Consider the following 15,981-nt stretch of genomic DNA (forward strand, 5'->3'; position numbering starts at 1 on the left):
CAGGAGCCGATTAGTTTTTTCCCTTGTCTTTTTTTCTGGTAAAGGCGAATGTCACTGGTCAAGATGTGTGGCGGCGTCTCCGTCTACACTGAGCAGGGGCAGGGGCGAGGTCAAATACGTTGTGGTGCTCTTAGAGCCAATTCGCTCCTGAGAAATTTGCATGATTTGACCTATTTTGACTTAATTTGTCTATTGAGATGGCTCTTTGTTTTTGTATTTGTTTTTGTATTTTATTTATAATTATAGTTCATTTATAATCATTTATATTATAACTTATTTTTGTAGCAGCTCATTGAGGTTTAAAGAAACCCATTTAAATAATAAACATTTGACATCATGTATTTTTTACATTAGGAATTCATTTTACACAATACGCATAATTTGATAATAAGTAAGACAACAAGAAATCTGAGGGGCTACTTGGGAGCCAAAAGAGACAATTCTTTTTAGTGAGCCGAGCTAAAAGAACCGGCTCTCTAAAAGGAGCCGACATTTTCACCACTCGTCTCTAGTCCAGGGGTCTTCAATTAAAATTGAGTAAGGTCCGTTGATGCAATTTTTGTTCACAGCGAAGGTTCGAACCTTATTTTGAATTAAATTGTGTAAAACGGCATTTGACATGTATTATTTCATGTATTTAATATTTCATCTTCTTCTCTTTACATTTTGCCTTTTCACTCTATTTTTCCCATTTGTGCTGTTTTTTTTTTGTTCAATTTTATTGCTACAATGTGCCAAGAACAAACAAGCGGCAGGCCACTCATGGCCCTGGGACGCATTTTGGACACCCCTGGTCTATGTACTCTGAAAAGTCATTTTGATGAAAAACAGCCATGTAAAATAGTGTTAATCAGCAGAAATTGTTCACCCAACCAAAACACCTCTTTTGTTTGTTAGCAATGTTAACACAGACACTAGCACAGTTTATTATGTACAGTACACTCCTTTGCAGCTCTTCTTTATCTGTCTTATCTGTGTCTTTATGGTTAAAAACCACACCGGTAATATATATGTCTACATATAAAAATAGATTATTTACAAATTAAGGATCAGAAGTGTTGTTTAAACTTTACACAGACGGCGCGTGTGTGTGCCATACTTTCCTGCAAGAGTTCAATGAAATATGAATAGTGCACCTACTGCCAAAACAATTCCAACAGCACACCCAAGTGGCGAAACTGTGGAACAGCAACAGGAAAAGTACCTAATAGAGGACGAATATAAATCATGCCCACTGAAGGAGCACCAACAAGGCGTATTGCTATTTCGTACTAAGTCTGCTTGTCCGTCTCACTTCACTTCCCATTTCAAAGCAAGTTATCCATTAATTTGTTCGTAAAAATGTAATAATCTAATGCATGGCTAATTATGTCATAACATCCATCCATCTTCTATGCCACTTATCCGGTTGCGGGGGTATGTTGGAGCCAATCCCAGCTGACTTTGGGCGAGAAGTGGGGGACACCCTGGACTGGTTGCCAGCCAATCACAGGGCACGTATAAACAAACAACCATTTACACTCACATTCATACATATGGACAATTAACCGGACATGCGTGTTTTTGGAACGTGTACCCGGAGAAAACCCACGCGCGGGGAGAGCACGCAAACTCCAACGGAGATTCGAACTCCTGACCGTGCGGCCCCACGTGTAATCATATCATGAGGTTATGGTCATATTTATATTCTGAGAAATTGACAGTGACAGGAGGGCAGCCGTAACTCCGATGTGACCCTCAAAGAAAACGAGTTTGACACCCCTGCGCTACAACACCCTAAGTCACAAAAATACATCATGTACAGTTTTTCTCACTGCATCGCCGGGATAGGTTCCCGAAATAGCCCGCAATAAGTGAAATCCGTGACGCAGCCAACTTTATTTGTTTACAGTTATTATGTATGTTTTAAGGCTGTAAAACCCCTCAGCATGAACATTTTTTCACATTTGAAACACTTTCAAAGTTCGAATTTCGTTTGAATATCTGCCTGGCCTTTGAATAGCTGCCAGTGGTAACGATGCCACCATGTGTAGAAAAAGGAGACTTAGTCCATAATGTTCAATGACATTTATTGATTTTTCTTACAAATGTGTCTGAAAGCCCATCAAGATGGTATAATTCAGATACTTACTGCAAAGCTTAGCAGCGACACTAGGAATTTTGTGGTCCACTCTGAAAGTTCATTTAATACTTTTGCTCGTTTGTCTTTCATGTAATCTGGTGTTAATATGGAATTAAAATGCACGTCCCGAGCTGGCGTTCGGTAAGTCTATGTGCACTATGAAGTAAAACCATTTTGAAGGTTGGTTGACTTATTTGGATGATACACGCAATATAAATTGTTAGTACATAATAACTGTCATTTTAATCGACGGGCAAAAGACATGCATTGTAAGTACTGATTAGCTTTTGCAGTATTAAAACTTTAGTGTCACTTTTATCATGATTACCTGTAGCTGCTTGTTGATGTGTTTCGAGGGGTTGCGCAGATCTCTGGAAAGACCACTCAACCCCAAACGGTTACTATGGAAACACTGCCAGTGAGTGTGTTTGAATGGAGTGACCAAATGTTGTTTTTTTTAATATGAAAGTGGATGCATTAGGCTTTGCTTTTGTCTGTTGTGTCTTGCTCTGCGACCTCTCCTCCACTGCCAAGGCGCTGATTCAGCTCTGATGTCAACACTGAGCAGCAGGATTTCTGTTGCAGAAAGGAAGAATCAGAATGGTGGAACATTTGGTTTGGTCAAAAGAAGTGCTGCTTTTATATGAAAAAAGGTGAGGCGCTAGCCACTGAGGCAGGCTACATACCAAGATAACGACAATCACTGTCTCTTTAAATGTCTATGTTTAAAAACTCACATATTTGATTCTAAAACTTTCAGTCTGGAATGCGTGGCTAGCAAGCGCATGCATTCACTCAAAACCCCCCGGGTTTTCGTTTATTTTATTTCTGCAATGAGCCATGTTCCACAAATGGACACCCGTGCCTGTTTTGCCAGGAAGGTGTGGCAACGGAGGATTGTATCCAAGCTCTACCTTCTTGGCCCTGCTGGTCAGGGGCTGAGCTACATTGTGGAGAGCTCACTCCCCGCTCGCACCCTTACTCACTAAATATAGCGACAATGTCGCTAAATTGTTAACACGGATCTCTCCTAAGTATGTGGCGTGTTGTGAAATGGAACCGGTGATCGTCAGTACTTGAAAGTTGGTGCTTGGCCAAATGCAAAGAGCGTCAACAGAACTGCTCATCGATTAAGGGTGCAGACCGAACATCTACATGGGTTGATCTGACAAATCTTTAAATAAAGTTGATCAAATGTAGAATTACTACAGCTTCTGCTTGGACATCAACAAGAAGCAAGCAGCTGTTCAACTCCGATGGAAAAAAACAGTCACACGTCACTCATTGATGCTATGAACACCAGGTTGGATTGCAAAGCATGCCTTAATGTGCGCCTCCAATAACGCCTTGCACGATGCCACTGCCATATCACTGTATTATCATTCATACTGTAGTAGCGATGCCATAGTTCAGTCCTGATTGGCTTCTGGCTGCACTGTTCTCGCGATACAGCTTTTCTACAAACAAGAAATTTAGTCACATTTTAATCTGGCGACACCCCTACTTATTTAGGTCTTTTTTTCTCTTATTATATCTACTATATTGGGTAATACGAGTGTAAAGGTGACTATAGGGGTTATTTCATCTCTAGAGGGCTCTAATAATGTTAAAAAACGTATTTAGAAGGTCGTAAACAGGTTTTCTATGCTCTAACTTCGAAAACATACCATTTATAAATAAGGAATCGTACTTTGTGGAAATTCACTTATCACGGTCGGATCTGGAGCCAGTTAACCGCGATTAACGAGGGATTTCTGTGTAGGAAAAGTGTAATGATGATCACAGACAAACGACACTCTCCTGCCTGCTCAGTACAATACGACTAACATAGCGACAGTCACAAAAAAGAGAAGAAAGAAAATGTACAGTTTAAGGTGAGTACTCCATTTGTAGCTTTTAATTTCTAATATAGATCAGTTGACTTCTTTTTACAGTATGACACATGAAGGTGCTTTACACCTTTTCCACTGCCTAAAAGCTTTCTGCCTCTGGCATCCAAGGGCGAGTATTTTTGTTCTTATACAGACGTTATCTGATTTATGACTAATTGGTAACATCACAACTCACTAAAGGTTTTATGACGGAAGACAGTTTGACTGCAGAATGAAAAAGCAGCACCATTTACGGGATGGGATGCTTCCATTCATACCTTCTCTTCAATGGCCTGGCTGCGAGCCTTGGCTAGGAGTTCAAGCAGAGCAAGGAGGAGGCCAACACCCAGGCCAAGGCCAAGGAGGAGGAAGAGACCCCGCAGGTCATGAGGATGGAGGGTTTCCGAGTCGGGGGCGCCATCGGCTCCCACACAGCTGCTGGCCCACCACTTGTTCCGCAGATAAGTGAGTTCGCCAGATTCGCTCAGCTGAAGAATGGCCATGCTGAGGTTTCTTACCATGGGGAAACCTGAAGAAGGAAGAATTGAGGACAATCTTGGCTTGAAAGGACTGCTTATAAAGTCTGCCAGACTCACCCTGACGTGCAGCGATGCTATAGGCTCTCATGGCGATGACTTCCTGTGAGCGGGTCAGTGTACAGTAGCGAGCCACAGCCAGATCCAAGGACACGGCCTCACCGATGAAGGCAAAGTTTCCCTCCTGAGTGCGGCGAACGCCTTCCTCCATGTTTGCCACGTAGCTCTTCTTACGCTCCATGTGCTGATAGATGCGCCTGTAGACAGCATTGTTGGAATTCTAGGGCAATAAAGAAGGATTGCATCATCCCATCTTTTATTTTGATACGTCAGGTTGTCTCGAACATGATGTAGATACTGTGTTGCTCATGAACACACCTTAAAGAAAAGCGTGGTGGAGCCGCCGTCCACTGTGCCATATTCAAGGACATCCTGGTTGGCGAGGTCCTCAAAGGTCTTGATGGAGACGTGTTTGTTGTTGAAGTGCGTCATGGAGTGGAAGTTGCCGAAGTAGCAGGCGAGCAGTACTACAACAAACACCCACCAGATGGCGCTCACCACTTTTCCAGAAACAGCTTTCGGATGAGGACCGGCACCTGAGAGCACAATACTTCTATTACACTGCAAATCAACACTGAGCTTTATTAGCTTTTAAAGGCAGACTTGTTGATACAGCTCGTGCACATTAATAATAGACTTTAAGGCGCGTCTGTAAAACTTTTTTTCTCTGGGGATTATTTGTTTAAAAAGAAGTGATTTTAAAGAAGTGGCTGATTTTGAAATTGCATTTGAGGACATACAGTATACTAGTACAAGACAAATGTATCCAGACACACGCTTAAACGAATAAATGAACTAGAAACGCACTCTGAGAGCGCAGACCTCGCCAAGCGCCATAGTCCCGCCCCCCATATTTTGATTCACACCAAAATAATAATCCTACATTTTTTGGATCAGTCTTTGACCATTTCTTTGTGGCGTTTTATGCACAAATGGCGAAAATGGTCCTAGCTCCTAGGTCCTTTCAAAAATTCCTGGATCCAGACGAGGTCTTGATCCAAAATTTAATCAGTTCTTCCATTTCTGGCAGTTCCTGAAGATTTCATCCAAATCCATTCAGAACTTTTCAAGTTATTTTGAACACAAACAAACAGATAAGCGGCGTCAACAACAATAATAATATAAAAGTAATGATAATGTGCGGCACCGCGGCTTGTTAAAACTGACTTCATTTGGTATTCAAGAAGACCTACATGGCTGGGTTTCATCTTTCCAGCTGATGGATTTACTTCCTCAGCATTACCTGCACCTGCTGGTGTGCCCCAAGGGAGCGTACGTGATCCGTTACTCTTCCTGATGTATATTAATGACCTAGCTTCACACTTACAGGGTGACCTCCACCTGTTTGCAGATGATTCAACTCTTCAGGTTACCATCAAAAACCCAAAGCTCAGAGACGTATTTGCAGAAAGTCTGCAGCGAGACTCGGACGCCATTGAGAAATGGGCTTCTGACTGGCGTATCACATTCAGCGCCGGCAAAACTGAGATGATCATCAGGATTATCATCAGGACTTCATGGAAATAGAAGTGATACCCAAGCAAAGCATTACTTGGGGTCCTCATGACCAACATACTAATCTAGAATCTAGACATAATGAAACAACAACTGCATACATAACTGCGAGTAGTCACCCTTATGTAGTCAGTATTCCCAAGTCGAACATCCAGTGTCGTCTTTCTTCCTACATCCCACGAACAACCAGTTTGTGGAACTCCCTCCCACCCCAAACATGCAGAGACTCCTAACGTAAACTGTTTCAAGTTAGCAGCTCATGCACATCTTTTGCATAACACGATTAGTGAATGAAGGACAAGTACAAATCGGCTTTTTGTGATGTAGGGAATTTAAACGTTAAACATAAGGGCCGCGTTTCATCTATTTGATGGCACCACCAGGCTTAGAATCTGCTAATAAAATATATAAATAAATAATATCAGTTGTAAAAAAAAAAAAAATCTGTATTTGGTCCATGCAATTGTATTAATTAATGTATTCCTAACCGTGTATTATCTCCATTTTGTAGCAGGCACTGCTTTCAGCATGTGTGTGTTTATGTTAGATTTGATCCGCTTTTGTCCAATGAGATTTCAGCTCCTGTATGTTGCCATGCCAACGCAAACCTCCAGAATCAGTCGTGCTAGTCCATGTCACGTAAATACTATTCGTAACAAATCAGCTTTCAGATTCGAGGCCAGCTAGCAGGCATTTTTCAGTCCGCTGGTTGGTTGACGTCTGAAAGCCTACACCCAAAACTCAGTTATCAGTGCGCTTGAACGCATCATCAGTGATCGTGTTCTGACTAGAAGAAAGGAGACGGACATGGTGGTGTTCATTGTATGAATAAACAAGTGAGAGTGATGTATTTTATTTACTTTTTTATGATTTTGTCATGTTATTAGATAAATATTGATTCTGAACTGATGTTGTGGTGTAGAAGTTAGGAGTTTGGAGAGTTTTTGTTTCTTTTAAGAGATTATGTCTTTGAAGATGAAGGGTTAACGGCTTTCTTGCTTTAGTAATAAATGTATTAATCCCCAATTGTATAATGCCATGCATTGTTTTATTGTGTTTTTTTACATTACTGTTAAGAGGTGGGATTGGGTCGCTTCAGTCCCCACTGAAGGCCAAAATCCACAGCCCACCACTGGTATCCTGCTGCTGATGAAAACAAATGGCAACTACATGTTGGAGACATGCTAGCCTGTTTCCTGGCTACTCTGGGAATGCCCTTGAGCAAGGTACCGAACCCTCTTGAAACTCAGCTCAGGCGTGCCCTCTCCACCCTCTCCATCCCGCATGCAAACTCCACAAATGGAGATTCAAACCCAAATTTCCTGACTTTAGCCTGCAGGCAGATGTGCTAACCACTACTGCACCATGCTGCCCTAAAATAACACCAAATGGTTTAATCAAAGCAAAAAAAGGAATAGACGTCTTGCAGCAGGGCGTGGGGGTTCTGTGTGTTTCAGTCTAGCTGGTTGCGGGGTTACCTTGCAGGGTGAGAGCCCCCGTAATGTACCAGTAGCTGTGCAATAAAGTAAATCTGTGCTCCTCCGTGTCAGGCTTGGCCCATTCAGCCGGACTGATCCTGTGAAGGCAGAAAAAACAGTTTTTGTCATGTAAAAGTTTTAGTCAGTTTAGTTTTAGTTAGTTTAGCACAGGACAGTACAGGTATTGAGATACATTTAACAAAACAAACAACAAAAGTCTCTGACGTGCTGTGGGTTGTATCATGATGTACTGACAGCCAGACATAACACAGCAAGGTCGGAGGCGCTCCATGAAGCGTTTAAACACGACATTACTCGCCACCGATAGGGGCTTGCTCTTTTCTGTCATAGCTGATGACCTTTTGCCGTCCCATGGGAGTGTGATGTCACGTCATATGTGTAATGAGCTTTGTGGTATTAAAGTTCTCCAGTTCCGTGCATGACAAGTTTTGCACTCAGCTACAACATTTTTTTTTTACTGCCACACGACTGGCATCACTCCTGCTCCTTTGTTAGCGTGCTAGCAAACACTGTTATTGTGATCGCACAAGCTCTTTCCGGTCGCTGCTGGACGGAAGTGCTGGGGCGGAGTCTGGAATCGACTGAGTGCCAATATCGGAGATTTGAGGTCCAGGCCTTTATAATCCGATATTGTATTTTCGGTAGTATCGACCCGATATCCGATGTCAATATCGGGAAATCCCCAAAATTATTTCCAACAGTCTATTATCTTCATTTAGTAGCATTTTTCTTGACTGCAGTGCTTCCAGTAGTGTAAGTTGTATGCTAGATGTTTTTGTCTTTGAGCTTTGTACTTGGCAACTCTGTGTGTTGCCAGATAGGTCATCTGCCCTGGCCTTCAGAATTAGGAGTTCTGTCCCCGGTCATACATACCATCAGCAATGAGGCTGTTTATTTTTTTGGCCAATCAAACTTCAAATTCATCTCTCAGGGCCAGCCTGCAGGACCCCAGTTCTGATTGGTTGACCACAGCAAAGAGGCTGCCCCTCAGTCCTGATTGGTTGATCAAAGTAAAACTGATCAACAAACCAAGTTACACCCACACTGGCTGACAGACCAGGAAAAAAAAAATGATTCTAGTGACCAGATGTATTTTATTTAAAAGTTTTATGTTTTTGTCTTGTTATTAGATAAATATTTATTGTGAACTGCACCATATGATATTGTAGTGTAGACATTTGGACTTGTCTTAACTCTTTATCACCATGCATGAACAACGTGATGGTGACTAGGCTTCACATTACAGGCGGGTCTCATGCCATGCCAGTTAACAGAGGAGGAGAACAAGATGATGTTGCTTCAAACAAAGCAACATGTGACCAACTTTCCATAATCAAAGGAGATGGGTGTGGATGTCAACAACATCGATACATGCGTCCCAATGTCTGGCAGGAAGAACAATGCCACACCTGTCGTCATCATAAAGATCACCAACAAAGCAAGAAGCAAGCTGAAAGGAACAAATGTTTACATAAATGTCTACATAAAACAAAAAAGGCAGCGCTGACATCGCCAAGAAAGCTTGTGACTCAAGGAAAATTCAAGGCACTTTGAGTGCGGACTGTAAAATCAACATTAAATTAAAAGGAGGACCAGAAGAAATCAAAGTATTTGTTGCCAAAGACATCATGGAAGTGGAGAAATATGGTATAATTATTACTCCAGTAACAAATATTGTACATTTTCTTTACCATAAGTGGCATTTAGAACATACCTGCCCATCAGGAACATGCAGAGACCAGTTAGCAGGAACGCAATGAGGATGCCCACCCACATCTCAGTGGAGAAGGGAGCCAGGAGGCTGAAAGCGTTCTCATCGCCTGCCACGTCTTTGTGGAGAATGAAACCTATTCCTGTTTGCATGAAGGGGGTGGTCATGTCCACATACTGCTCTCGGATGGCGGTGAGTGTCAGTGGGGCTACAGCCAGGTCGGCATCCTAATGGAGGAAGTTCATGTTCTGAGCTGTTCTAGTGGGGCCAATACTCTTGTCCATATGGTGTACATGTACGTTTATGCGCTCCGTTCCCAGGAACTTACCCCTCTGATGACTTCACCGATCATTCCATTCCAGTTACCGCTGGAGTCCATGGATCCATAGCGGCTGTCCTTCACCAGCTGCAGTTTGTAACTGAAGCCAAGTTTCTGGCTGAGCTCGGAGATCAGGTCAATGCAGTAGCCTTCCAGCTCCCCTCCAGAGCCTTTGGTCATCGTGTACGGGTCTTGCTGTGAAACACCAATACCTTCATGTAAAATGAGCCTGTAGCGGACTGACTTCATACAGTATGACATCAGTAGATAATAATGAAAACAACTGCTCAGAATGCATCCAGGTTTTGTTTTTCGTGTTGTAAAGTTAACCAGCACATTGTAGCTGTCATTATTACTCATAGAAAAAGCATTAAAACAACAAAAGACACCTAACAATTCATTTGTTTTGAAAACAAAGTGTTTTCTGGGTATAATACTATAGGGAAAACAGGAATACCTTTATGGTGGTGATGGATAACTCTTTCGGGCCTATTATGGGGGGAAAACAGCATTACTCTCATAAAGCAGTCAAAGTCACTAAGTGAGCTCCAAGATACTTTGGTTTGATGTCTACAAGCTATAGAAAGACTAAAGAATGCTATTGGTGCTTTGTGTCCCCTTTGCTTTTGTCCCACAGCAGCAGTAAATAAGCTCAGCAGCACTGGAGGACAATGGAAGTTTTGTGTTTTTAGTACAACTTACAACATTGGGCTATGTGGGAATCAAAGCAACGGGACCCTCCGTACGGACGCATTTCTAACCCCTCCTTTCAGTGTGTAATGAACCGCAAGGGCAAGGGAATCCCTGCCCTAATACTGGCACCAAACTTGTTTTCGGTCTGTCTGAAGTGTGACCAATGGCGCTCCCAGCATGTCTGCAGGACCTAACATGCCCTGCCAAGGCCGACCAGAGACGGGTAGTGGGGATCAGGAGGTGCTAGGGGTGCAAGTTCCTCATAATTTCATGCCGCAACAAAAGCCAGTCCGGCTGGGTCATACGAGGCTCATGACACCCCGTCAGCGTCCCCCCAGAAAGGATGGTAGGAGCTATGATCAGCGGAGATGCCTGTCAGTTCACCGCCTGCCTGCCTGCAGAGTGTGGGCTAATTGATTTATCGCTGTGCTTTCTAGACCTCAGCATGACATGAGCCCCTCCACTGGTGAGAAATACGATGCTGCCCAAATTGATTGTGCTTTGATGGGACTCCTGCTGTCTGGCAGGGTCTGCTGGGTGTAAATCGGATTTACAAAACCTGTTTGGGAGCGTGACCTCTTTTTAAAAGGTCACCCATAGTCTGATGTCTGATATGGAGCGTTGGACATACAGGATACAGATTGTTATGAATTTGGACTTTTTCCAAAGGCAGAGACACATGCAGGACATGAAGTAAACCTGAATGATATCCAATAGCAGAATAGTGTAAACAACCACGCATTTTCAAAGATAACAATCCAGTTTTGAGGGACACTGTCAGAGAGATATTCTTTTAACAATATGTTTACTACTGTGCTTGTAATTGACAGTGGTGTATTGGGTTATTACTGAGGGCCTTTCGAATATGTTGCCCCTCGTAGCGACACAAGGTATCCAAAATAAATGACATGCGGTCAGGGGACGCAGGTGAGGTAAAGCCACCTGTCATGATAGAAAAAAATTAGTGTGTCACTTAACTAACATTTAATTGTAAATGTATCATTCCAATCGTTTTTAAATTTTTTTTCAGTAAAAATCGTTAAATTTGCACATTTCCTGATCAAATTCGGGGCAGAATCCCAAGATGACCTCTTCTCGGCTTCGCACGCAAGCCCAGCCTACCGTCTGAGTTGGGTCATGGTGCCTGCCAGTTTGTGACATTATTCTTGCTAACTGTAAATAATATACAATATACAATACAATACACAGAAATGTCATAAACGGGGCGCTGCAGTACTCGCCTCATCCTTAAGGGGTGGAGGCGTGAGCTGGAAGGTGCTTGTCAATGGAAAGCCAGCCTTTTTTTGGTGTTGTTTTGACAGAGGCGGCACCAGCTGGAGAGCAGCAACTCAAATGCATGAAATATGTTTATGCTCTGCTGCACGAATGAATACACTTGACTGCCAAGATGGATGATTACATATATCCAAGCTTAACAGATGGTGATCAGACTTTTACAACAAAGCATCAGAGGTTTTCCTGGAGGAGGATGGGGTTCATGTACTTCATATAACGAGTGAAAGGTTCAGGTACAGAGTTTTTCTGTTCATAAAAAAAATCAATAAATGGGACTAAGAAGTACTCGAACTAACTTCAAAGGACTAAGTGCCTCACAAGCTGCACTCACTGCTAAAATACTGGGAACAAATCTTGGTACAGTGCAGTTGTACACTACTTCAAACCACAAACGCAGTAATAAACATATCGTTAAAGTATTAATATGACAGTGTCCACCCAAACGGAACATTATCATATTTGTAAAGGCACACAGTTTCATGCATGTGTTCCAAATTAAGTGCCTGGTGAGTGGATATTTTATGTATAGCCTCCAGCCTACAGAAAAAAAACAAAAACTTCTGCCAAAGGAAAAAAAACAAAAAAAACAAGTGAAACTAATTCTTAGAAGGAAAAAGCTCACTGCTTCTATCCACATTTTCACTTTGAATTTAAAACATTTCATTGACTGACAAATAAATATGCCAGTATTGCCGCCCAAAAACCTCAGTTGTCAATGAATCAGCATTAACAGGTCACAGTCTTGCTCATTTGCATTCAACTTGATTGAGAAGCATCTTACCTGCAGCCAACGCCCATCTATTAAGGGCCGCCACACTCAAGACAAAAGCTACGCAGACTTTCATTCTGCCAACAGCCTGAAAACGATAGCTTTGTGTCAAATTAAGATTGAATTTGCACACGCAAGGCATTGACGCATACATCATCGTGACTAAAAAATACATTTACGTGGTAATAAATACGTGTTGTAACAGAGTAACAATATTAGTGTACTCACCTCTGTTGACGTGTGGGTTTAAAAATGAACCTAGCAAGAACCCCAAAAAAGTGTCAACAAATCTTGCAAGTGCAAAGTGTTGTGTAAAGCAGACAGACGTGGGCGAGTTTAAATGTGGGAGGACAGAGGGAGGGCCTAAACCTAAAACACGATTGCAGAGACAGAGGCTGAACAAAGTCTCACCGCGGATGTCGGCGTCAAGTATGCAAATGCTATGATTTGAAAAGGGAGTTCATTTTTTTTCCAACCACTCTCGTTTCTCAAAAAATGTTTGCATCATCCTTTATTCCCGTTACAAATACTAAACCGTACGTAAACAGTTTCTACTAGTCTTAACTGTCAGGGAGTATGATGATGCATAGCCAAAGAATGACAAGCAGTGGATAGGCATCCAAAACCCCTTACATTAACCCGAAATGTAAAATAGGGTTTTTGTTTTTGCTGTGGGTTTTGGCGGAGTCCGACAAATGAACATATCTGTAAAAAGAAGTACTGACTTCATCAAGGAGGAAGGGTTGCATTCAGTTTTCGAGACAAAACGTTCTGTTAGGCCTGAAGTGCCAAACAGTAAAGGAGGTTTCAATTGAGAGAAAAAAGTTGTGCCAAGCTGTCCAGATAAATACCGCCTTTAAAGAGTCTGTGGGATTTTCTTAGAATCCTAATGAAGCTGTCTTTTGTATCGCTTTGCTGGGTGGAATGGAGTCTGTGGCGCTAAAACAAGCATGTCGCGCTTCACAAAGTCTCTCAGAGCCGAAGAAGAGGCCCAGCAGAATGTGACAGCTCGCCAGAGGAGGCCGTCAGCTTTGGAAAAGCACAGACAATGGACAAGGCTTTGAAGAATCAGTGTCGTGAGAAAGCATGAAGTGGCTCCATGCCTTTTGGGATGGGAAGATTTAAGGTTAGAAACTCAAGGTTTAAATTACTGCTGTGTGAAAGAAGCATTTCATCAATGTACTGATGCAACATCTGGAGCAATGCAAATTGTGATCATACGTTCCTTCCATGACTGAGTTTGAAGGTTAAGATTAAGACCAGTGTTTACATTCAATCGAACCACTGCAAGTCTGTTTATCTGCTCTTGTGAAAGATTTCCAACCGTCCCATGAACTCTTTTGAGCAGTCATTCGTTTAGAAGTTGAGGAAACAATGGCTGGCCGTGTCTGAGGTTGTTAGTCTCTTGTGCAGCCTGATGTCTTAGTTAAGAAAACATCGCCCCTGCCTGTCGGGGGTCTGATGGGTTTTTGCCAAAAGGTGACCGAGGGTAAAGAAGAGTTCATAATTAGAAAAGAAAGCGCACACTGCCAAAATCAAGGTCAAATCCTTTCACATGTCACTTTGTATAAGGCTCTATTTACAGTAGAACCTTTAAAGTTTGACAAACATTTTGAGCAAAATATGCCTTGGAAATTACACAAACATAAAATTTTTAACTGGACCCCTGCTATAAAATGTGTTCTTTCTGATTACGCAAAAAAAAAAAAATAATCAAGAGATTACTCTTACTAAAATAATCAAACTGCATGTATGTGTATATACTGTATGAATATTGCAATATTAATTAAGGCTGCTATGTCCACACAAATACCGTTAATTCCGTACTATAAGCCACTACTTTTTTCACACTTTGAACACTGTGGCTTAAACAACGACGAAGCTAATTTATGGCTAAAACAACTACATTTCCTATTATTATGAGTGCAGCTTCAGAAAGTAGTGAATGCAGCAATCATGTTTTGATCTGACAAATCTTAAGTAAGTTTGATCAATTGCTACAGCTTCTGCTTGGGCCGTGGCAGCTGTTGAAGTCCGATAATAAATCATCTCATCGCACTCATCGGAGCTAACGAGTGACGCTGGGAACAAAGAGTCGGTTGGATTGCAAGGTTTATAGTATGTCCTTCATGTTACAACATGGACACCTGCGGCCTATACGCAAGCGTGGCCTATATTTGAACAAATTTTTTTTTCTCTTTAAATTTGGTGGGTGCGGCTTATGTTCAGGTGCATCAATTCCGGAATTTACGGTATTTTAAAAACGCATATTTTTCTATGTGTTTTGGCCTCTTGTCCACATGCAAACATACAGTTAGAGAAAAAAAATCATTAAACCACCTTTGTTTCTTCAGTTTATTTTTCATTTTAATGCCTGGTACAACTTTCTTGGATAAATATAATGACAAAAATAGCTCATTATATTTGTCCAAACCTTTAGTTGTACCAGGCATCAATATGTACAAGAAACTGAAAAAAAAAGGGCGGTCTAATCATTTCTTTCCATGACTTTAGAGCTTTTGCAAACTCCAGCCAGAATGGAGACGTTCAAAACACCAGGTGAAACTGAGCTTTTTGATTTGTGTCATAGGAAATGTATGACATGATCTCATGTATTTAAACCTCATTGAACAACAGAAAATGAAGTTATTGACTTACGGGTGTTGGTGTCATTTTGCGCAGCGAGAGACACGCGTGTGTGCTTTATTACATGCACAGGAGATTTATCGAAAACACACATTGATAAAATAAAACATCAACTCCATTTAAAGCACCGAGGTTAACACAAAGAAAGCAACAGTAAAATCAGGAAGAAGGTGAGGACGAGTGATCTCAGCAACACAGTTGCATGGTGGCTGGTATGATGAGTCATTGGACGCAGTTTGCAGTTTTCTATCAACCCCTCATCTTCAACTATGTTTGTCGGTCTGCAGCTTATCGCTATCCACTTGGCAAGAACATTCTCTGACTTGCATATACGGCAAGTCCTCTTTGTGTCCTCTTTGAGTTTAGTTTGGAGTGTGGATATGGCCTAAACCATCCATCCATTTTCTATGCCACTTCTCCTCATTAAGGTCATTAGGGCATGCTGGAGCCTACCCCAGCTGACTTCGGGCGACAGGTGGTCGCCAGCCAATTGCAGGGCACATATAGACAAACAACCACTCACATTCATACCTATGGACAATTTAGAGTCGCCAATTAACCTAACATGCATGTTTTTGGAATGTGGGAGGAAACCGGAGCACCCGGAGAAAACCCACCCACGCACGGGGAGAACATGCAAACCCCACACAGAAATGCCCAACGGAGATTCGAAACCAGGTCTTCCCGATCTCCTGACTGTGAGGCCAACATGCTAACCACTAGGCCACCGTGGAACCAATGGTTGCTGTCAGACTCCTTCAGAGGACAGTTTGGTTTTTTTTTTGATGCCCCCAAATTTGAAATACTATTGAGAACCTGATATTTATTTATCTGTACAAACCACTGTTTTGAGTTGCAAGCACCAGCATTGTTCAAGCATGAATAAACAGAAGTGCAACCTTGAAGAAATTTCTCCCCACCCCAGGGCCCCGTCCCACTATTTG

The 15,981-nt window shown here is 42.1% G+C and overlaps 1 protein-coding gene across 1 annotated transcript; it reads right to left on the bottom strand.

The window, feature by feature from the left end:
* Nucleotides 1–2,061: 2,061 nt before the first annotated feature.
* Nucleotides 2,062–14,797, bottom strand: LOC129193066 (probable glutamate receptor). The gene is made up of 10 exons (XM_054797679.1): nucleotides 12,620–14,797; nucleotides 12,404–12,479; nucleotides 10,091–10,122; nucleotides 9,643–9,828; nucleotides 9,318–9,541; nucleotides 7,583–7,680; nucleotides 4,908–5,125; nucleotides 4,590–4,809; nucleotides 4,272–4,522; nucleotides 2,062–2,698 (listed from the first exon to the last, which is right to left on the bottom strand). Exons 2-10 carry the CDS (start codon nucleotides 12,465–12,467, stop codon nucleotides 2,600–2,602), a joined length of 1,392 nt encoding a protein of 463 aa, XP_054653654.1. The 5' UTR covers nucleotides 12,468–12,479; nucleotides 12,620–14,797; the 3' UTR covers nucleotides 2,062–2,599.
* Nucleotides 14,798–15,981: the final 1,184 nt, after the last annotated feature.

The sequence above is a fragment of the Dunckerocampus dactyliophorus genome, chromosome 1 (genome assembly GCF_027744805.1).
Source record: "Dunckerocampus dactyliophorus isolate RoL2022-P2 chromosome 1, RoL_Ddac_1.1, whole genome shotgun sequence".
In the NCBI taxonomy this organism is placed as follows: Eukaryota; Metazoa; Chordata; class Actinopteri; order Syngnathiformes; family Syngnathidae; genus Dunckerocampus; species Dunckerocampus dactyliophorus.